General features: G+C 41.2%; 1 protein-coding gene across 1 annotated transcript in view; it reads right to left on the bottom strand.

Annotated features, from left to right (window-relative positions):
* Positions 1-22744, bottom strand: part of GAD2 (glutamate decarboxylase 2) — an 86656-nt gene that overhangs the window by 41145 nt on the left and 22767 nt on the right. The window contains exon 8 of the mRNA XM_050804512.1: positions 14495-14574. Coding sequence (XP_050660469.1) covers positions 14495-14574 — 80 coding nt within the window. The remainder of the gene's footprint in view (positions 1-14494; positions 14575-22744) is intronic.

Genomic DNA, 22744 nt, shown 5'->3' with positions numbered 1-22744 from the left:
AAATTCCAAGATATGAAAATTAACACACAAAAATCAGTTGTGCTACCATACACTAGAAAAAAACTATCCAGAAAAGAAATCAAATTTCATTTACATGCCATCAAAAAGAATAAAATACTTAGAAATAAATTTAACCATAAAGGTGAGAGATCAATACAATGAGACTATAAAACATTGATGAAAGAAATTGTTGAAACACACAAATAAATGGAAAGATATCTTACGCTGATGAACTGAAAGAGTCAATATTGTCAAAATGTCTATACTACCCAAAGCTATCTACAGATTCAATTGAAATACCTGTCAAAATTTCAATGGCATTTTTCACAGAAATAGAAAAAACAATCTCAAAAATTCATATGGAAACACAACCATGAATAGCTAAAGTAATCTTGAAAAAGGAGAACAAAGCTGGAGACATCATGCTTCTTGATCTCAAATTATATTACAAAGCTATGTAATAAAAACAGTATGCACTGGAATAAAAACAGATACACAGACCAATGGAACAAAGAGAAAACCCAGAAATAAACCTAGGCACAAGTGGTCAACTAATCATCAGCAAAGGTGCCATATATACACAATGGGGAAAGAACAATCTTTTTGATAAATAGTGCCAGGAGAATTGGATATCCACATGAAACAAATTAAAATTCGATCGTTATGTTACACCATACACAAAAATCAACTCAAAATGGATTGAAGACTTACCTAAGACCTGAAACTGTTACTAGAAGAAAACATAGGGGAAAACTTCCATGACATTGGTCTTGGCAATGACTTTTTGGATGTGATACCAACAGCAGAGGCAATAAAAGCAAAAAGAAACAAGTATGACTATACAAAACTGAAGTTTCTGCACAGTAAAGGAAACAGTTAACAAAATGAAAAGGCACCCCATGGAATGGGAGTAAATATTTGCAACCTTATATCAGATAAAAGGTTATATCCAAAACATATAAGGACCTCATACAACTCAATAGCAAAAACTCCCAAATAACCTAATTTAAAAATAGACAAAGAATATGAATAGACCTGTTTCCAAAGAAGACATATGTATATAAAAAGGTGCTAATCACTAATCATGACTAATTTTCAGGGAAATGCAAATCAAAACCACAACGAGATATCACCTAACATTTGTTAAGATGACTATTATAAAAAAGTCAAAAGATAACAAGTGCTGGAGAGGACACAGAGAAAAGAGAACCCTTATACGTTGGTGTAGCCCTTATAGAAAACAGCATGAAAGTTCCTCAAGGAAAAAAAAAAAAAACAAACAAAAAACCCAGAAATTCCATATAATCCAGAAATCCCAGTTCTGGGTATGTATCCAAAGGAAATAAAATCACTGTCTCAAAGAAAAAAACACACTTCCATGTTCACTGCAGCATTACTCACAATAGCCAAGATTTAGAAACAACCTATGTGTCTGTCAACAGGTAAACAGATAAAGAAAAAATACAATAAATATATAAATGGAATATTATTCAGTTATGAAAAAGAACTGTCACATGACAGGTTCTGTCATGTGACAACATGGATGAAACTGGAGGACATCATGCTAAGTAAAATAAGCCAGACACAGAAAGACAAATAGTGCATGATGTCATTTATATATACAGAATCTAAAAAAGTCAAACTCATACAAATAGTAGATGGGTGATTAACAGGGTTTGAAGGTATTGGAACACCATTTGGCCAAAAAGAAAGAAAGGAAGGAAGGAAGAAATGAAGGAAGGAAGGAAGGAAGGAAGGAAGGAAGGAAGGAAGAAGAAAATACTACATACTTACCAAACACCATAGACCAAAATAAATTTCAGTTAAATCAACTATTTAAATAATAACACAAAGTTTCTAGGGGAAAACAAATGAATATTAACATGTTCTAAGAATGGAAAACATTTTCTAAAGACATTAAAGGTAAAAAATAAGTAATTGATGATCACTCTGACTACTATAAATTGAAACATTTTAAAAAATACAACAAATTAAATCAAAAAGCAGATGACACATTTTAGAAAACATTTGCAACACACAGGACAAAAGAGAGCTTTGTTTTCTTTTTCTTTTCGGACTATAACTGATAAGTATAAAGTACTCAACTTTGCAAGGATAAATGCTTGAGGGGATGGATACCCTATTCTCCATGACTTGCTTATTTCACGTTGCATGCCTGTGTCTGTCAAAACATCTCATGTACCCCATAAACATATATACCAACTATGACCCACAAAAATAAAACAAATACTCAGGTTTGCTAATTATCAAAATGTAAATAAAAACATGAATAATAAAAAAGCTCCATCCATCAGATTGACACACATCACTTAAGGTTTTAATTCCTAGCATGAGTGAGGACATAGTGGGTAGGCACCCCTTTGTAGTACTGTGGGAGTGTAAACTGGCTGAGTCTTTTCTGAAGGCAACATGACAGCAAGTATCATAACTCAGCATAGACACAGTCCTGGGCTCAGAAATTCTACATCTGGGAAGTTTTTTTGGTTTCTTTTTTGGTTTTGTTTTTGAGATGGAATCTTGCTCTGTCGCCCACGCTGGAGTGCAGTGGCGCGATCTTGGCTCACTGCAACCTTCACCTGTGGGGTTCCAGTGATTCTCCTGCCTCAGCCTCCCGAGTAGCCGGGAATAAGCCATGTGCCATCACACCTAGCCAATTTTTTATTTTTAGTAGAGACATGGCTTCACCATGTTGGTCAGGCTGGTCTCAAACTCCTGACCTCAGGTGATCCGCCCACCTTGGCCCTCCAAAGTGCTGGGATTACGGGGGTGAGCCACTACACCCAGACAGAAGTTATTTTAAGAAAATAATACAAGGATATGTGCAAATATTTAGCTGCAATAATGTTTATAACAGCATTTTTTAATAGTAAAAGTTTAAAACAACTTAATGTTCAACAACAGATTTGTTAAGGAATACAAATTCTAAACAGTAGATTATTAGTGAATGAGAATTGTGTTGAAGAATTTCTAAGGCATGCAAATTGTCCATAATATTTGTTATGTAAAAAACAAATTTCTAATCAGTAATTACTTATAGTTTCTTTTATGTTAAGATATATGTAAATATATTTTAAACTACATGCATCAAACATTATGAGAGACTATAGGTTCTTTTATTTGCTTATTTTTCTACAATGAATATGTGTGGCTTCTGAAATAGGAGAATTGTGTTGTCATTATTATTTTTACAAAGCAGCCATCTCTTATATAACACAATATAAATTAACTCAAAATAGATCAGAGATCTAAATGTAAGAACTAAAACTATAAAACTCTTAGAAGAAAACATAGGACAAAACATTCATAACATTGGATTTGGCAATGATTTCTTGGAGATCACACCAAAGGTTCAGGCAACAAAAGAAAAAAAATAGAAAACTCTGACTTCATGAACATTACAAACTTGTACAACAAAAGATACTATCAACAGAGTAAGAAGGAAACTCACAGAATGGGAGAAAATATTTGCAAATTATATATCTGATAAAGGATTAATATCTAGAATAAAGAAGTCCTAAAACTCAACAACAAAAATAACAAAATGAATCCAAAAGACCTGAGTAAACATTTCTCCAAAAAAAGCATACAAATGTCCACTAAGCACTAAGCACATGAAAAAAAATCCTCAACAGCACTAATCATCAGGGAAATGCAAACGAAAACCACAGTGAAATACCACTGCATACCCATAAGGATGGCTGCTATGAAAAACAAGCAAACGAACCAAAAGTCCCAAAAATAACAAGTGTCGGTGAGGATGTGGAGAAATTGCAACTCTGGGCACTGCTGGCAGGAATGTAAAATGATATAACAGTTGCGGAAAAAAGTGTGATGGTTCCTCAACAGATTAAAGATAGAATTACCATGTGATCCAGCAATTCAACTGTTAGGTATCTACTCCAAAACAACTGAAAGCAGAGTCTCGAAGATGTAATTTTTCACCCCATATTCATTGCAGCATTATTCCTATTAGTCAATGGCGGAAGTAACACTGGGCGTAGTGGCTCATGCCTGTAATCCCAGCACTTTGGAAGGCTGAGGTGGGTGGAACACCTGAGGTCAGGAGTTTCAGACCAGCCTAACCAATATGGTGAAACCCCGTCTCTACTAAAAATATAAAAATTAGCCAGGCGTGGTGGTGTGCACCTGTAGGCCCAGCTACTCAAGAGGCCGAGGCAGGAGATTCGCTTGAACCTGGGAGGCAGAAGTTGCAGTGAGCCAACAGTACACCATTGCACTCCAGCCTCGGTGACAGAGTGAGATTCTGTCTCAAAAAAAAAAAAAAAAAAAAAAAAAAGTGGAAGCAACGCAAGTAAGTATGCATAAATGGATGAACGGATAAACAAAATGTGATCTACACATACAACGGAATATTATTCAGCCTTAAAAAGGAAGGAAATTCTGACACATGCTACAACATGGATGAACCTTGAGAACATTGTGAAATAGACAAGTTACAAAAAGTTGAATCCTGTATGGTTCTGTTCATGTAAGTGAAGTACCTGGAGTAGTAAAATTCGTAGAGACAGTGTAGTGGGCGTCTCCTGGGGATAGTAGGGAGGGTGTGGTGGGGAGTTAGTGTTAAATGAGCACGGAATTTCAGTTTTGCAACGTGACAAGAGTTCTGGAGATGAATATTGATGATGGTTGCACAACAGTATGTGTATTTCATACCACTGAAATGCACACTTAAAAATGGCTCAGATCGGAAATTTTATGTTATGTGTATTTTATCACAATAAAAAAAGGAGCTCTGTTTAAACGCGTGAACACTAAGGGTTCTCTTCTGACTCCACACCCTGACTCTTCACTTACAAGTCATGTGACCTTAGACATATTCCCTGTGACAGGCTATGAAAGAAAACTTGCCATACTGTTTAAAACTGTGTGTGTGGAATCACTTCACAAACTATGTCAGCACCAGATAAATGTGCAAGAATATACTGTTTTGTGTCTCTAATTAAATGAATTAATTAGGTCAATTTTGTAAAGTGGCTAGAACTGTGCCTCTCAATCAGTGCCAGCTGTTATTATAGTCCTTCCTGAGACAGGGCAGAATGAAGTACACACAGGACTAGCATCCCTGAGTTCTCTGCATCTACACCCACAGGAAATACGCCACTCAGAGGGCTTCCCACAGTCCTGCTCAGGAATAATTTATTCGGTGTCTCTGTGAAGTCTAGCCCGCTACAATGTACTGAACAGCTCCCCAAGGACCTGAAAGAGTTAATTAGCGTCCCTAACCACCTTCAGGCACTGGCTACAATCCAGCTAATTTAATAAAAGAGTATAATGACCCCAGGTTATTTATACTTCGAATTGTTTAAATCAATTGTATGATACAGTGTGGTACTAAAAAGCTCAGGGAAGTGTAGTCTAACTGTAATTTATAAAGCTGGAGTGATAACGTTTAAAAGAAAGGCTAAAATGTATATAAAAGCACTAGTAGCTAATTTGTGGCATAAAAGCATTAATCAAAATGACTAACAGAATTCTTGTACTACATGGGAGCTAGGAAAGCCGGTGACTCTTGTAGTCCTCTGACACTAGGTATCATGCGTCTTGGTCAGATTTATTTTCTGTAAGGTTTTAAAACAAATTACGAGTAATTTAGATAATGTAAGGGGAGCCCTGAAGGGAGGAGAAAGAGAAGGAGAAATGGAAGAGAGCAGGGAGAACGAGTGGAAGAAGGTGCTAGAGCATATCAATTTGTTTTTTCTTTTTTTGAGGTGGAGTCGGCGGGGCGCGGTGGCGCACTCCTGTAATCCCAGAACTTTGGGAAGCTGAGGTCGGGACAGGGGGGCGGGGGGAATCACCTGACATCAGGAGTTCGAGACCAGCCTGGCCAACACAGTGAAACCCCCGTCTCTACTGAAAAAAAAAATACAAAAAAATTAGCCAGGCGTGGTGACAGGCACCTGTAATCCCAGCTACTCGGGAGGCGGAGACAGGAGAATTACTTGAACCCAGGAGGTGGAAATTGCAGTGAGCGGAGATCGCGCCACTGAACTCCAGCCTGGGCAACAAGAGTGAGACTCCGTCTCAAAAAGTAAACAAATAAATAAAATAAAAATTACAATTACAAAAAGAGACGTAAAAAAAGAGACGGAGTCTCCCTCTGTCTCCCAGGCTGGAGTGCAGTGGCACGATCTCAGCTCACTGCAAGCTCTGCCTCCCGGGTTCAAGCTATGCTCCTGCCTCAGCCTCAGCCTCCCACCCAGCCGAGCCACCGCACCCAGCCGAGCATATTAATTTCTAAAAATACTTTTGAGTTCATACTGATAATAAATGAGAGAGAGCAAGGGGGTGGGGAGAGAGAACAAAAAGACAAAATCTCTTCTCTACAGTGGAATGAAAGGACTAATAAATACAGAAGAAATGACGGAGTTAGAAAATTACTGTTCTGTAACCATCACAACAATAATTCAGCGAAAAATCATCAGTAGATGCTAAACTAGTGGGTGAACATTTCAGAAGCAACGGGGTATTTATGTAGACACAAAGCATCCCCTGCAAGATACTTATTAACTGCAAAGGAGAAAATAGTCATTTCATAGTGGAGTGACCTGGCAGACGCTGCCTTCACCAAAAAATCAAAGTTGATATTACTGATAATGGGACGAACCTCCAGATGAGATGCACTCAAGCAAGCCAAGCTTCACCTCCTGAAAGTCCTGAGCCAAATGCATCACTTGAATCTAATCATGGGAAAACAACCAGACAAATCCAAATCACCTGCAAACTAAATGGTCTCTACTCATCAAAAACATCAATGTCATGAGAGACAAAGGAAGGCAGAGGAAACGTTGCAGATTAAAGGTGACCAAAGAGACATGACGACTAAATGCCATGTGTGATCCCGGACTGGGAAAAAACAGCTATAATGGATACTATTGGGACAACTGAAGAAACGAATAAGGTATTTACATTTAATAATAGTACTCTATCTACGTCAGATTTCCTGATTTTCATAATTGGCCTGTGATTGTGTAAGTGAATATCCTTGTTTTTAGGAAACATACATTGAGATATTAAGTAAAACAGCCTGATGTCTGCAAGGAGCTTGCAAATGGTTCTCTCTCTCTCTATATATATATATAATATATATAAATAATATAATTAATATATGTAATATTACACTCAATATGTAATATTGGGTTTATATACAGTTTATCTTGAGAGAAAGAGAAAGCAAATGTGTCAGATTGTTCATAACTGGTGAATCTGAGTGTAAGGTATATGAGCATTCTTTTTACTATTCTTGCAATTTTCCTTTAAATTTGAAATTATTTTAATAATACAATGTAAAAAAAAAAAAGTTGGACAAGCTAAGGTCTGAGCACATTTCCAACTCTAAGGGTGTCTGATTTGAAAGTCATTAGCAGCTTGTCAACATAGGCTAAGCCCAGGCTGGCCCCTCCCCTCCTTCCTCCCCACTCCTCCCCAGTCCTTCTTGCACCTGCCATCACACATCACGCTCCTATTGCTTTCTCCTCTGTGTTTCCTTCCAATTTTAGGATTTGAAATAATTTCAGAGTTTGTGTGAGCTTCTCAGGGGAAGATTCTACATAATTTTTAGCCAAAAGACTAGGAAACTCAACAAGGAAAATTAAACCTATGCTATTTTTTCCTTCCTTTCTTCCTTCCTTCCTCCCTCCCTCCCTCCGTCTCTTCCTTCTTCTTTTTTTTTTCCTTCCATAATTCACATTTCCTCTCTAGCAGGTCCTCCACCTCATAGTGAAATGGGCAATAAGCCCATCTCCTTTAAACAACAAAGCCACAAGCCACCCCGGATTCAAAACTACCCTCCAGCTTCAGCCCTGCCTCCTCCCCTTCACGACTCCACCTCCTGGACTTTGTCTGTATTAGTTCTCCCTTTTCTCATCTACCACTCACCCCAACCCACTGCAAATTGCCTTCTGCCCTCATCCCTCCACTGAAACTGCCCTTGCCATCAGCCACCTCCTCAGAAGTCATGCTGATGGGCAGTTGTTGGCCCTCATTTCACCTGTTGTAGCATTTGATTCTGCTGACCACTCCTTTCTCTGGAAACACTCTCATGGCCCTCGTGGCCCTGATTTCTGATTCTCTGACAACTCTGGCCGCTCCTCCTCAATCTCCTTTGCAGGCTGCTCTTACTCTGCCTGTCCCTGAAGTGTGGATGATCTTGAGAGTTCCTTCCCAGGCCGCCTTCTGCACGGCCTCCCTAGTGTACCTCCTGAGCTCCAGGCCCATACTTCCACCTGCCTACCAGACACTCTCACTTGGGTGTCTCATAACCTCTTCAAACTCAGTATCTCCCAATCTGAACTGTTCACCTCAGACAGGGTCCCTTATCTCAGAGAATAGCACCGCCTGGACTTAGCTGGCAAGCCAGAAGCCTGACATTCATCCTTGCCTCCTGTCTCAACCTGCTCACCAATCAGCCAACACTTCCTATTCACTCCAGCACTCCCTCTCCATTGCTCTGCATCTGGTCAGCCCACAATTCACCATCTCCCATTCATATGACTACAGCATTTACCAACTTCCAGTCTCTCATCCCATTCACTCTGCATTTAAAATACTCTTTCTAACACAAAAATATGCTGTCGTTCCCCTGCTCAAAACCCTTCAGTGAGGTCCCTTGTCTTTTAATGAGAAATCCAAATAGCTTAACATGGCTCATAAGGCCCACATGACAAGGACATTCTAACCAAGTCCTTTCTTCTTTTCAGTTCCTTGAACAAGCCAGGTTCTCTCTCACATCCATGGTTTAGAATAGGGGTCCCCCATCCCCAGGCCATGGACCAGTACTAATGGTGACCTGTTAGGTACCGGTCACATAGCAGGAGGTGAGCCCTGAGCCAGCATTCCCGCCTCAGCCCTGTCTCCTGTCAGATCGGTAGTGACATTAGATTCTCATAGGAGCAGGAACCCTACTGTGAACTGCAGATGTGAGGAATCTAGGTTGTGTGCTTCTTATGAGAATCGTAATGAATGTTTTGGGATGTCGAGGCGGGCAGATCACTTGAGGTCAGGAGTTCAAGACCAGCCTGGCCAACATGATGAAACCCCATCTCCACCAAAAATTCAAAAATTAGCCGGGCATGGTGGCGGGGGTCTGTAAACCCAACTACCCAGGAGACTGAGGCAGGAGAATCGCTGGAACCTGGGAGGCAGAGGCTGCAGTGAGCCAAGATCATGCCAGTGCACTCCAGCCTGGGTGACAGAGTGAGACTCCGTCTCAAAAAAAAAAAAAAAAAAAAAAAAAAAAAAAAAAAAGAAAAAGAAAAGAAAAAGAATCTAACTAATGCCTGATGATGATCTGAGGTGGAACAGTTTCATCCTGAAGTCATCTGCCACCCCCACCCCTCACAGCCCTGTCTGTGGAAAAATTGTCTTCCATGAGACCTGTCCCTGGTGCCAAAAAGGTTGGGGACCTGGTTTAGAATGTGCTATGGCATCTGCCTGGGACATTTTTGCCTCTTCTTTTTATCTGGATGACTTCCATAATCCTTCCGCTAGTTGCTGAGCTGGATGGGAATCAGTAACAGCCAGTACTTTCTCTATCATGGTGCTTCCCCTCCTGTGCTCCTCTCACGCTAGACTGGACTACGTCCACCATGTCTGCCATTATGTTCCAATCAAGGCCACTGCCTGCAGCCAAAAGATGGAGTTCACAGGGCTCCCACGTCCATCATATAGGAACTCCCCATTTTTCCAAATTATCTGTACAATAGAAATTTTCTCTCCTCTTCCCTTGACTGGATATTTGGGAAACATCTTTTTGCTCAGTGGCCCAAGCAGATTCTGAAATATAGCTCTGTTTTCCTTCACTAATGTTTATCTTCCTCTCTATATTAACACACTTTTCTTCTCTATTCTTAGCTATAGCTACACATCACAAATCTAGATTCCACTAATTCAAATTTTACAAATATGAATGACATGAATAAAAATTCATGAACCTCATCACTGAATATTCAACTTTTTGATAACAAGGAAAGAAAACCTCAAGCTATAACTTAGGAAATCATGTATTCACCTAACACATTTTCCTCTTTTGAATTTAATAAGTAATTTTTACAAAATAGAATATTCCTGTTTAGTTATAATACTTCACATCAAAATGAAAGCCGCGAGAACTGAAGTTTTACATTACCTTATCTTACTCCATCTTTAAGAGTATATTTAATAAAATTAAAATGCTTAATTTTCAACTATAAAAGAACCTAGTCCAAACAAATATTTACTATAACTTTGTTTGTTTGTTTTATTTTAACTGAGAACCGTGTTTCACTTTGAACTGTCACCCAAAGTTAGCCCCTGTGACTGCTAAATAAGAAAGGGTTGGTGGGGCACAGTGGCTCATGCCTGTAATCCCAGCACTTTGGGAGGCTGAGGCGGGTGGATCACCTGAGGTCGGGAGTTCGAGACCAGCCTGACCAACATGGAGAAACCCCATCTCTACTAAAAATACAAAATTAGCTGGGCTTGGTGGTACATGCCTGTAATCCCAGCTACTCAGGAGTCTGAGACAGGAGAATCGCTTGAACCCGGGAGACAGAGGTTGCAATGAGCCAAGGTTGTGCCATTGCACTCCAGCAGCCTGGGCAACAAAAGCAAGACTCCGTCTCAAAAAAAAAAAAAAAAAAAAAAAAAAAAGAAGGGGAACCAGGTCAGGCATGGTGGCTCACGCCTGTAATCCCAGAACATTGGGAGGCCAAGGCGAGTGGATCACCTGAGGTCAGGAGTTCAAGACCAGCCTGGCCAACATGGTGACACAGTGAGACCCTGTCTCTACTAAAAATACAAAAATTAGCTGGGTGTGGGGGCACACGCCTGTAATTCCAGCTACTTGGGAGGCTGAGGGAGGAGACTCTCTTGAACTGGGGGGCAGAGGTTGTGGTGAGCTGAGATTGCACCACTGCACTCCAAACTGGGTGACAGAGTGAGACCTTGTCTCAAAAAGAAAGAAAAAAAAAATGTACCTCACAGGATCTTCCTCCACATGCAGCATTGGGCTTATTGCTAGAAAGACACAGACTATTCTCTTTCACTGGGACATTTCTTTTCAGTTGTGAACCTTCAACTGTCTGTAGAACATGATAAAAGCCATCACCCAGCCACTGATAGACTAATGTGTGGTAGGAAAGGGTAACTACAAGAAATGAAAGCCATAGAGAGCAGGCCCAGGCTTGTGTTTTGGGAAAGCTGAATGAACTTTACAAAGCATATTGCGGGAAACAAGCACGAACACTGTCACCTTGTCAGCCTTACATGATGTTCTGAACTGTACATCTGACTTTTACAAGGATGTGATAATAAAAAGAAAATGGCTGCCAAGAGTGTTTTAATTGATTCTGACCCCAATGGTGGCTACAAATGACTGTCCAAGGCTTTCTCCTCAGCTCCTGAGCCCAAACACTTCAATGTCACTTAGACCATTAGGGCCAGGCTCTCAGTCTTAAACTCATGTCACAGAGATGATGTGAATTATGAATATAGAGTCAAAGATGCCATCTACCTAATAGCACAGTTAAAACTTTTTTCCAACATACTCTCATACACGGCTGCTAGGAGAACAAATTGATGACATGTTTTGCCAGGCTAATGTGATGCATCCATTTCTTTAAAAACATTCATAGGATTTTAATTAGTAAGAATACAAAGAAATTGTCATAAATGGAGAAGCCATGGACGCACAATGACGTTCACTGAAGGATACAAAGGTTATTTGTAACAGTAACATGAGAAATAGAAAGACGTATTAGCAGGGGACTGATATTTTGGACTTACCCCATTGTTGGATTGTTTTTAGCATTTTACGTTTGTCAATACATTGAATCTTCATGACAATCCTATGAAGCAGGTGTCATTACTTCTTTGTTTTTTCAGAAAAAGAAACTGAAGCACAGAGAGGCATTTGCCCAGACTAGTGCTGGAGCTGAGATTGGAATTTAAATAATTCAGCTCCAAAGCCAGCTCTCTAAATGTACCGTAATGCTTTCTGACATAGTCACATCTAAAATCTTATACAGTTAACTGTGTTTGTGTTTGTAATTATGTGGAAAAATACTCATGTTATCATGTCTAGTTAGAAAAAGAAAGATGAGGCCGGGCGCGGTGGCTCCCGCCTGTAATCCCAGCACTTTGAGAGGCCGAGGCGGGCGGATCACGAGGTCAGGAGACCCAGACCATCCTGCCTAACATGGTGAAACCCTGTCTCTACTAAAAAATACAACAGCAACAACAACAGCAAAAAATTGCCGGTCACGGTGGCTGGCGCCTGTAGTCCCAGCCACTCGGAAGGCTGAAGCAGAATGGCGTGAACCTGGGAGGCAGAGCTTGCAGTGAGCTGCGATCACGCCACTGCACTCCAGCCTGGGCGATAAAGTGAGACTCCGTCTTAAAAAAAAAAAAAGGCGGTGCAAATAAATGTCCTCCTTTCTCCTGCTGCAAACCTCCATGTGGATGTTTGGTGTCACTGCTGTTGGCAAGTGAACCTCAGTTTGGTTCGCTAACAGAGGTAAACATGGCTATTTTTAGAGCTTGCTTTCTTTCTTTTTTCTGTTCCTTTTTCTTTTTTTGAGATGGAGTCTTGCTTTGTCGCCCAGGCTGGAGTGCAGAGACATGATCTTGGCTCACTGCAACCTCCGCCTCCTGGGTTCAAGGGATTCTCCTGTGTCAGCCTCCTGAGTAGCTAGGACCACAGGCGCACTCCACCACGCCTGGCAAATTTTTGTATTTTTAGTAGAGACAGGGTTTCACCATGTTGGCCAGGCTGGTCTTGAACTCCTGACCTCAGGTTATCCACCCGCCTCAGCCTCCCAAAGTGCTGGGATTACAGATGTCAGCCACCACACCCAGTGGGATTTTTAGAGCTTTCTGAATTCCACGTGAGCAACCGTATTTGCCATGGCTGCCCCTCCCCCATGCCTCTGCTAAGGCTTGGCTTCTGGACCCCACAAGGTGCTCATTCCTCCTTCTATGGCTTTCTCAGAGGCAAGTGAACAAGAGTAACTCCATCTTGAATAGGAGCTGGGGAAAATGAGGCTCAGACCTATTGGGCTGCATTCCCAGACGGTTAAGGCATTCTAAGTCACAGGATGAGATGGGAGGTCAGCACAAGATACAGGTCATAAAGACCTTGCCAAAACCCACCAAAACCAAGATGGCCCCAAGAGTGACTTCTGGTCATCCTCCTCACTGCTACACTCTCACCAGCACCATGACAGTTTACAAATGTCATGGCAATGTCAGGAAGGTACTCTATATGGTCTAAAAAGGGGAGACATGAATAATCCACCCCTGGTTTAGCATATCATCAAGAAATAACCATAAAAATGGGCAACCAGCAGCCTCCAGGCTACTGTGTCTATGGAGTAGCCATTCTTTTAATCCTTTACTTCCCTAATAAACTTGCTTTCACTTTACTCTATGGACTCGCCCTGAATTCTTTCTTGCGCGAGATCTAAGAACCCTCTCTTGGGATGTGGATCGGGACCCCTTTCCTGTAACAGCTTTGCTGCTGGTATTCAATCTTCTGTACCTGCCCTTGCCTTTCCCTCCACTTGTCCAACTCACTCTTAATTTAAAAAAATCCAGCTCAATTCCTGCCTGTTGCATGAAGCTTTCGATGCCTTCTCAAAGTTCAAACATGTACTTCGTGCCATGCAGTTCAACCCTGTAACTATCTCCTTCTGACGACACCGCCTCTTCCCACCTAGCTCACATCCTGGCAGGGAACCAGGATCACGTATTATGCTCTTCTAGAGCCTAGTGACATGGTGGGCAATCAGTACACATCTGACTAATAAATACAAATAAATAAATAAATGGCCAATTAAGTGGCTTCCTTTAAATTTAATGAAAATTCTTAATAAAACTTTAGAGACTGAATCTAATTTTTAGTAGGTTTCAGGCCTATAGGCCAGTGATACTTTACGTGGACATTCTAAAATCTCCCCCACAAAGCACCGTACTGAATCCCAGAGTCCCTATGAAGTTCAGGTGTCAATTAAGACAGGGATTTTCCCTGAGTCCTTTGGTTCCAGTTGTTGAGTTACTGGTGCAATATTTACTTCCTGCTCCCTAAACTGCGCCCCCTCCTATAGTCACCCCATCAAGCTTACACAATCTATGGTGCCCAAAGTGATGACACCTCCATAAATCAGTGCTCAAAGTGCCTGCTGTTGCTAACGTGCCCAGGTGATGAATGTCTTTCTGCACTTTCTTGGTGTAGAATATTTTGATTGATTTAACACAGGTTTTGATTCAGTCAAGGGCTGTGGAAGGCTCCATGGCATCAAGGAAGCACATCTGAGCAATAGAAGCAGGAGCCCATGTTAAAAGGAAACAAAGGCCGGCAGAGGCTGGGAGGGAGGTGGACTTGCTGCCCCATGGTCCTCTACTATTTTCAGACCAAAAGGCACTACTTATGTGAAATCTGCAAATTGCTCACCAACAAGAGTTGCCCATACACGCTTACCTCTCATCACATTTAATCAGAATCACGCTGTCTGTTCCAATCCCTAAGGCTGCAGCTCCCTTCTTGAGAGAAAAATGACTCTGTAAAAAATATATATATGTTTGCAATTAGTTCCATATAAAAACAAGATCCATTCCATTGGCTGTTTGTTTTCTGTTTTCCTTTTCTCCTTTTATTTCTAGTCTGTTCCTCCAAAGCCTGGGCTGCTGAGAGAAGATGGCATCCTTCACTTGTGCTTTTTTAAAAATTGTGGTGAAACAACCGGGTGTGGTGACTCACGCCTGTAATCCCAGCACTTTGGGAGGCTAAGGCGGGCAGATCACAAGGTCAGGAGTATGAGACCAGCCTGGCCAACATAGTGAAACCCTGTCGCTATAGGACAAAAAAAAAAAAAAAAAAAAAAAAAAATTAGCTGGGTGTGGTGGCAGGCGCCTGTAATTCCAACTACTCAGGACGCTGAGGCAGGAGAATCACTTGAACCCGGGAGACGGAGGTTGCAGTGAGCCAAGATCGCGCCATTGCACTCCAACCTGGGAGACAAGAGTGAAACTCCGTCTCAAAAAAAAAAAAAAAAAAAAAAAAGTGGTGAAACAATATAACTTAAATGCCATCTTAACCATTTTTATTTATTTATTTTTATTTTTATTTTAAGTTCCAGGGTACATGTGCAGGATGTGCAGGTTTGTCACATAGGTAAACGTGTGCCATGATGGTGTGCTGCACCTATCACCCATCGCCTAGATATTAAGCCCAGCATGCATTAGCTATTTTTCCCAATGCTCTGCCTCCCCCCACACCCCCAACCCCAGCACTGACAGGCACCACTGTGCATTATTAACTTTTTTTGAGATGGAGTTTTGCTTTTGTCACTCAGGCTGGCGTGCAATGGTGCAATCTCAGCTCACTGCAACCCCTGCCTCCCGGGTTCCAGTGATTCTCCTGCCTCAGCCTCTCAAGTAGCTGGGTTTACAGGTGCCTGCCACCATGCCTGGCTAATTTTTGATATTTTTAGTGGAAATGGGGTTTCACCATGTTGGCCAGGCTGGTTTCAAACTCCTGACCTCAGGTGATCCACCTGCCTCGACCTCCCGAAGTGCTGGGATTACAGGCATGAGCCACCGCACCCAGCCTTATTAACCATTTTTAAGTGTATATTTCAGTGGCCTCAAGTATATTCACAGTGTTGTGCAAACCATCACCTCCATCCATCTTCAGAACTCTTTTCATCTTGCAAAACTAAAATTCCATGCCCATTAAACAACTCCTCATTCTCCCCACCCCCAGCCCCTGAAAACCACCATTCCGTTTTCTGTCTCTGAATTTAACTACTCTAAGTACCTCACATAAGTGGAACATACAGCATTTGACTTTTTGTGACTGGTTTATTTAACTTAGTATAATGTCCTCAAGGTTCACCCATGTTGTAACACGTGTGAGAATTTCCTTCCTTTTTAAGGCTGAATGACATTCTGTTATATGTACGTACCACATTTTGTTTAGCCATTCATCCATTTATAGAAACAGGCTGCTTCTACCTTTTGGCTATTGTGGAATAATGCTACTGTGACATATGGGGGTACAACTGCCTCTTCAAGACTCTGCTTTCAATTGCTTTGAGGAGATACCTACAAGTGGAATTGCTAGATCATACAACACTTCTATTTTTAACTTTTCGAGGAACATTCATATAGCGCTCCATCGTGGCTGTACCATTTTACATCCCCACTCTCAGTGGATGAGGTTTGCAGTTTCTCCACATCCTCACCAACCATCATAATTTCCTGTTTTTTGGTAATAGTCATCCTAATGAATGAGAGATGGCAACTCATTATGCTTCAGATTTGCATTTCCCTAATGATCAGTGATGTTGAACATCTTGTGCTTAGCATCATGTGCTTAGTGGCCATTTGTACATCTCCTCTGGAGAAATGTCTATTCAAGTGCTTTGCCCATTTTGAATAGCGTTGTTTATTTAGTATTTGTTATTTTTGGGATTTTTGAGGGATGCTAGAAAGATGCTGGAAATTGTAAATGGATCCGGTAACCCGATACACAGTAACTCTAAGCCAATTTTACATACAAGGCTTAAGAATACATCAACCACCCCCAGCAACTATGTATTGTATGGCTCTCAGGCTTATATGTTACCAAGAAGTTACACTCAGTTTCTCCCAGATTCAGTGAAACTGAGTACACTCAGGTAGGAGGACAAGTGACCCTAAATCTAGCACTCTTTATTCCAGAGTTGCTGGAGGGGCTATTTGTTGCACAGGCAACTGCCAAGCCTGAGTCAGGCTTTGAAAAAGAGGCATCAATTGCTGGCTGGGGCAGAATGACTTGTCTGCGTGTACAGAACAGGCCACACTGCCAAGCCACCGCCAAAGTCTTTGTGCCTTTGGTTATTGATTCCGAGTCGGATTGTGTGTCTCAATGGTTGCAATCACTGTGCCATTTGGATTGCTGAGAAAGGCTAACCTAAGCCCAGCTGTACTGCATCTGCCCATCAGCCTCTTACTATTAACTACAGATCATTAAGCTGTCCAAAAGGAGAGCTGCTTCCTCAATTTACATCTCCAAAGGCTGCTGACTGGAATTTTAAGTTACGGATCCTGAGAGGGTCCTTTCTCTTCGAATGCCCACTTTTGTACTCATCTGAATTCTCAAACACACAGCGCAGGAGCTCTTAACACACATATTTTAAGGGGGTATGTCTAATCACCAAGAAGAAATCACATTTAGAACAGCAGCAAATAATGATGACCAATCAAGGAGACCTGGAGCTGTGGAGTTTGACAAGCCCAGTGCAGCTAGAAGCAATGAGACAGGGCCATTAGCCTCCTTTTACAACCTCAGAATGACAAAGTGGACAGTCATTACCGAGATACCTGGGAACTAGAGGAGAAAGCTTAATTAGATCAAGGTTTATAAAGATTCATGACCTCCCCCACCAAAAAAAAAAAAAAAAAAAAGTGTTATTTTTTTGTGCATTTAGCAGAGCCCTGGGTGACCCTGAAGAGGAGGAGCTCAGAGGCAAGCTAAGTCTCTTACAGCCAGGAGGGAACAGAACAGAACAACCAGCTGCCCTGACTAAGTAAGTGCAAGCCACTCAAATTACCCTCTGTGAATGAGCTCTTAAGCACTAAACTGCAAAAAGGCGAATTGGGGATAAGTAAGAGATCTGGTGCACCTGGTCAATGGGAGGACTTATTCTTGTCTAGTCTTTAATGAGAAAGAATAGGGGTTCTTAAATGAGGAGCAATTACCCAGGATAATTGATCATGGTACCAAATGCTGCAGATTTAAAGAAAAACACATGCCCAAATAGAAAGCTTAAAGACGGGGAATAAAGGTGAGATGAGGCATGAAAAAGAAAATTACGTAGCAAACATCGAGTCTGTTTATATTTTGAGGAAAGGGAGCAGAGAAATAGCTTAATGTTATTCACAAATAGCAAGGGACCCATGGAGAGGAAGAAACTTGAGAGGAAAAAGCAATCTACCTAATGAGGGAGAAACAGTGAAGATAGCTTAAAGGGCACGTTTCTCTGGGCCGGCAAGGCCACATGTGGACAGTCATTTTTATTCCTTGGCACCACGTTGAATGGAACTACTTGTTGATGAATCAGAGTGTCTGAAGAACAACCACCTGCATTCTGAGGAGACTGGAAAGCAAGTGTTTAGAGAGAACCTAGAGGGTTCTCTGGAAACAAATATAAAAATTGAACCAGTGGCCGGGCGTGGCGGCTCACGCCTGTAATCCCAGCACTTTGGGAGGCCGAGGCCAACAATCATAATTTTCTGTTTTTTGATAATAGTCATCCTAATAAATGAGAGATGGCAACTTATGCTTTGGTGGGTGGATCACGAGGTCAGAAGATCGAGACCATCCTGGCTAACACGGTGAAACCCCGTCTCTACCAAAAATACAAAAAATTAGCCGGGCGTGGTGGTGGGCACCTGTTGGGAGGCTGAGGCAGGAGAAGAGCATGAATAGGGAGGCAGAGGTTGCGGTGAGCTGAGATTGTGCCACTGCACTCCAGCCTGGGCGACACAGAGAGACTCCGTCTCAAAAAAGAAAAAAAAAAAATTGAACCAGTGATTCAACAGTTATCTGCAAGGCCAACAAGAATTGAGGGGAGATGTTTTAGCAAAGAATGCTGAATTTGGCAACTACATCTGTCAGCAGCACATACTAGCAGACCATCCAGAGAAGTGAGGACACAAACTACACCTCAGAAGATAACATCATCAAAGGACCAAAAGGCCCTCTTCCCCTCAGCACAAGGAAGCTGTTTATAGAGTTTTCCAAAATACCTCAATACACTTCAGTTTTTGGTACTTCCACCTAAAAATACATGTGTGTGCACACTCATGCACATGCATACACGTGCACACAGAGGAAACTTGGAGAAAAAGATAACGTGCTCAGGACTAAGAAACTCAATCAAAACTGCTCAACTACGTGGAAACTGAACAACCTGCTTCTGAATGACTTCTGGATACATAATGAAATGAAGGCAGAAAGATGTTCTTTGAAACCAATGAGAACAAAGATACAACATACCAGAATCTCTGGGACACATTTAAAACAGTGGGTAGAGGGAAATTTATAGCACTAAATGCCCACAAGAGAAAGCAGGAAAGATCTAAAATTGACACCCTAACATCACAAATAAAAGAACTAGAGAAGCAAGAGCAAACATATTCAAAAGCTAGCAGAAGGCAAGAAATAACTAAGATCAGAGCAGAACTGAAGGAGATAGAAACACAAAAAACCCTCCAAAAAATCAGTGAATCCAGGAGCTGGTTTTTTGAAAAGATCAACAAAATTGATGGACCACTAGCAAGACTAATAAAGAAGAAAAGAGAGAAGAATCAAATAGACGCAACAAAAAATGATAAAGGGGATATCACCACCGACCCCACAGAAATACAAACTACCATTAGAGAATACTATAAACACCTCTACACAAATAAACTAGAAAACCTAGAAGAAATGGATAAATTCCTGGACACTTACACTCTCCCAAGACTAAACCAGGAAGAAGTTGAATCCCTGAATAGACCAATAACAGCCTCTGAAATTGAGGCAATAATTAATAGCCTACCAACCAAAAAAAGTCCAGGACCAGACGGATTCACAGCCGCATTCTACCAGAGGTACAAGGAGGAGTTGCTACCATTCCTTCTGAAACTATTTCAATCAATAGAAAAAGAGGGAATCCTCCCTAACTCATTTTACGAGGCCAACATCATCCTGATACCAAAGCCTGACAGAGATACAACAAAAAAAGAGAATTTTAGACCAATATCCCTGATGAACAGCGATCAAAAATCCTTAATAAAATACTGGCAAACCGAATCCAGCAGCACATCAAAAAGCTTATCCACCATGATCAAGTGGGCTTCATACCCTGGGATGCAAGGCTGGTTCAACATAAGCAAATCAATAAATGTAATCCAGCATATAAACAGAACCAAAGACAAAAACCACATGATTATCTTAATAGATGCAGAAAAGGCCTTTGACAAAATTCAACAGCCCTTCATGCTAAAAACGCTCAATAAATTCGGTATTGATGGAACGTATCTCAAAATAATAAGAGCTATTTATGACAAACTCACAGCCAATATCATACTGAATGGGCAAAAACTAGAAGCATTCCCTTTGAAAACTGGCACAAGACAGGGATGCCCTCTCTCACCACTCCTATTCAACGTAGTGTTGGAAGTTCTGGCTAAGGCAATCAGGCAAGAGAAAGAAATCAAGGGTATTCAGTTAGGAAAAGAAGTCAAATTGTCCCTGTTTGCAGATAACATGATTGTATATTTAGAAAACCCCATTGTCTCAGCCCAAAATCTCCTTAAGCTGACAAGCAACTTCAGCAAAGTCTCAGGATACAAAATCAATGTGCAAAAATCACAAGCATTCTTATACACCAGTAACAGACAGAGAGCCAAATCATGAATGAACTTCCATTCACAATAGCTTCAAAGAGAATAAAATACCTAGGAATCCAACTTACAAGGGATGTAAAGGACCTCTTCAAGGAGAACTACAAACCACTGCTCAGTGAAATAAAAGAGGACACAAACAAATGGAAGAACATACTATGCTCATGGATAGGAAAAATCAATATTGTGAAAATGGCCATACTGCCCAAGGTAATTTATAGATTCAATGCCATTCCCATTAAGCTACCAATGATTTTCTTCACAGAATTGGAAAAAACTGCTTTAAAGTTCATATGGAACCAAAAAAGACCCCACATTGCCAAGACAATCCTAAGCCAAAAGAACAAAGCTGGAGGCATCATGCTACCTGACTTCAAACTATACTACAAGGCTACAGTAACCAAAACAGCATGGTACTGGTACCAAAACAGAGATATAGACCAATGGAACAGAACAGAGCCCTCAGAAATAATACCACACATCTACAGCCATCTGATCTTTGACAAACCTGACAAAAACAAGCAATGGCGAAAGGATACCCTATTTAATAAATGGTGCTGGGAAAATTGGCTAGCCATAAGTAGAAAGCTGAAACTGGATCCTTTCCTTACTCCTTACACAAAAATTAATTCAAGATGGATTAGAGACTTAAATGTTAGACCTAAAACCCTAGAAGAAAACCTAGGTAATACCATTCAGGACATAGGCAGGGGCAAGGACTTCATGTCTAAAACACCAAAAGCAATGGCAACAAAAGCCACAATTGACAAATGGGATCTAGTTAAACTAAAGAGCTTCTGCACAGCAAAAGAAACTACCATCAGAGTGAACAGGCAACCTACAGAATGGGAGAAAATTTTTGCAATCTACTCATCTGATAAAGGGCTAATATCCAGAACCTATAAATAACTCAACTCAATCAAATTTACAAGGAAAACACAACCCCATCAAAAAGTGGGCAAAGGATATGAACAGACACTTCTCAAAAGAAGACACTCATACAGCCAATAGACACATGAAAAAATGCTCATCATCACTGGCCATCAGAGAAATGCAAATCAAAACCACAATGAGATACCATCTCACACCAGTTAGAATGGCAATCATTAAAAAATCAGGAAACAACAGGTGCTGGAGAGGATGTGGAGAAATAGGAACACTTTTACACTGTTGGTGGGACTGTAAACTAGTTCAACCATTATGGAAAACAGTGTGGTGATTCCTCAAGGATCTAGAACTAGAAATACCATTTGACCCAGCCATCCCATTACTGGGTATATACCCAAAGGATTATAAGTCACGCTGCTATAAAGACACATGCACACGTATGTTTAGTGTGGCACTATTCACAATAGCAAAGACTTGGAATCAGGCCAAATGTCCATCAGTGACAGACTGGATTAAGAAAATGTGGCACATATTCACCATGGAATGCTATGCAGCCATAAAAAAGGATGAGTTCGTGTCTTTTGTAGGGACATGGATGCAGCTGGAAACCATCATTCTCAGCAAACTATCGCAAGAACAGAAAACCAAACACCACATGTTCTCACTCATAGGTGGGAACTGAACAATGAGATCACTTGGACACAGGAAGGGGAACATCACACACTGGGTCCTATTGTGGGGAGGGCGTAGGGGGGAGGGATAGCATTAGGAGATATACCTAATGTAAATGACGAGCTAATGGGTGCAGCACACCAACATGGCACATGTATACATATGTAACAAACCTGCACGTTGTGCACATGTACCCTAGAACTTAAAAGTATAAAAAAAGAAAGAAAGACAGAAAGAATTGGGACAAGACATCTGGAAAGCTGTATCAATTATTTCAAGCCATTGCTGATTTCATCCAAATATTTAACTGAGACTGAGATTCGACTGCCTAACAGATCACAGGGTTTCAGGGACAAGCCTCTGCTGGGCTCGGAGGACACAGATTATTAAGACAGTCCTTAGTGCCTGGTGATCTCCCCTACTTATCCTCTGTCTTCGTTCCCCTCGCTCTGTCTACCTGGTGTGCTGGCCTTCCTGGTCTTCCGTGAGCTTGCTAAACTTCTTCTTGCCTCTGAGCCTTTGCCCTTGCAGTTCATTTTCACGGAAAACCTTCCTTCGAATACTTACATGGCTCCCTCCCTCATTCAATGTAGGTCTCTGCTCACATATCACCTCCACACAGAGCTATTTTTATGACCATCTTGTAAAGTAGCTGACTACCACCCTAATCTCATCACCACTTGACATTATTGCAAATACTAGTTCACTGCGTGTCCACTACAAGAACACAGCAGGC

This window comes from Macaca thibetana, chromosome 9 (assembly GCF_024542745.1).
Source record: "Macaca thibetana thibetana isolate TM-01 chromosome 9, ASM2454274v1, whole genome shotgun sequence".
NCBI classification, from domain to species: domain Eukaryota; kingdom Metazoa; phylum Chordata; class Mammalia; order Primates; family Cercopithecidae; genus Macaca; species Macaca thibetana.
Note: the sequence above shows the minus strand (reverse complement) of the source record. Positions and strands in the feature narration are given on the sequence as shown.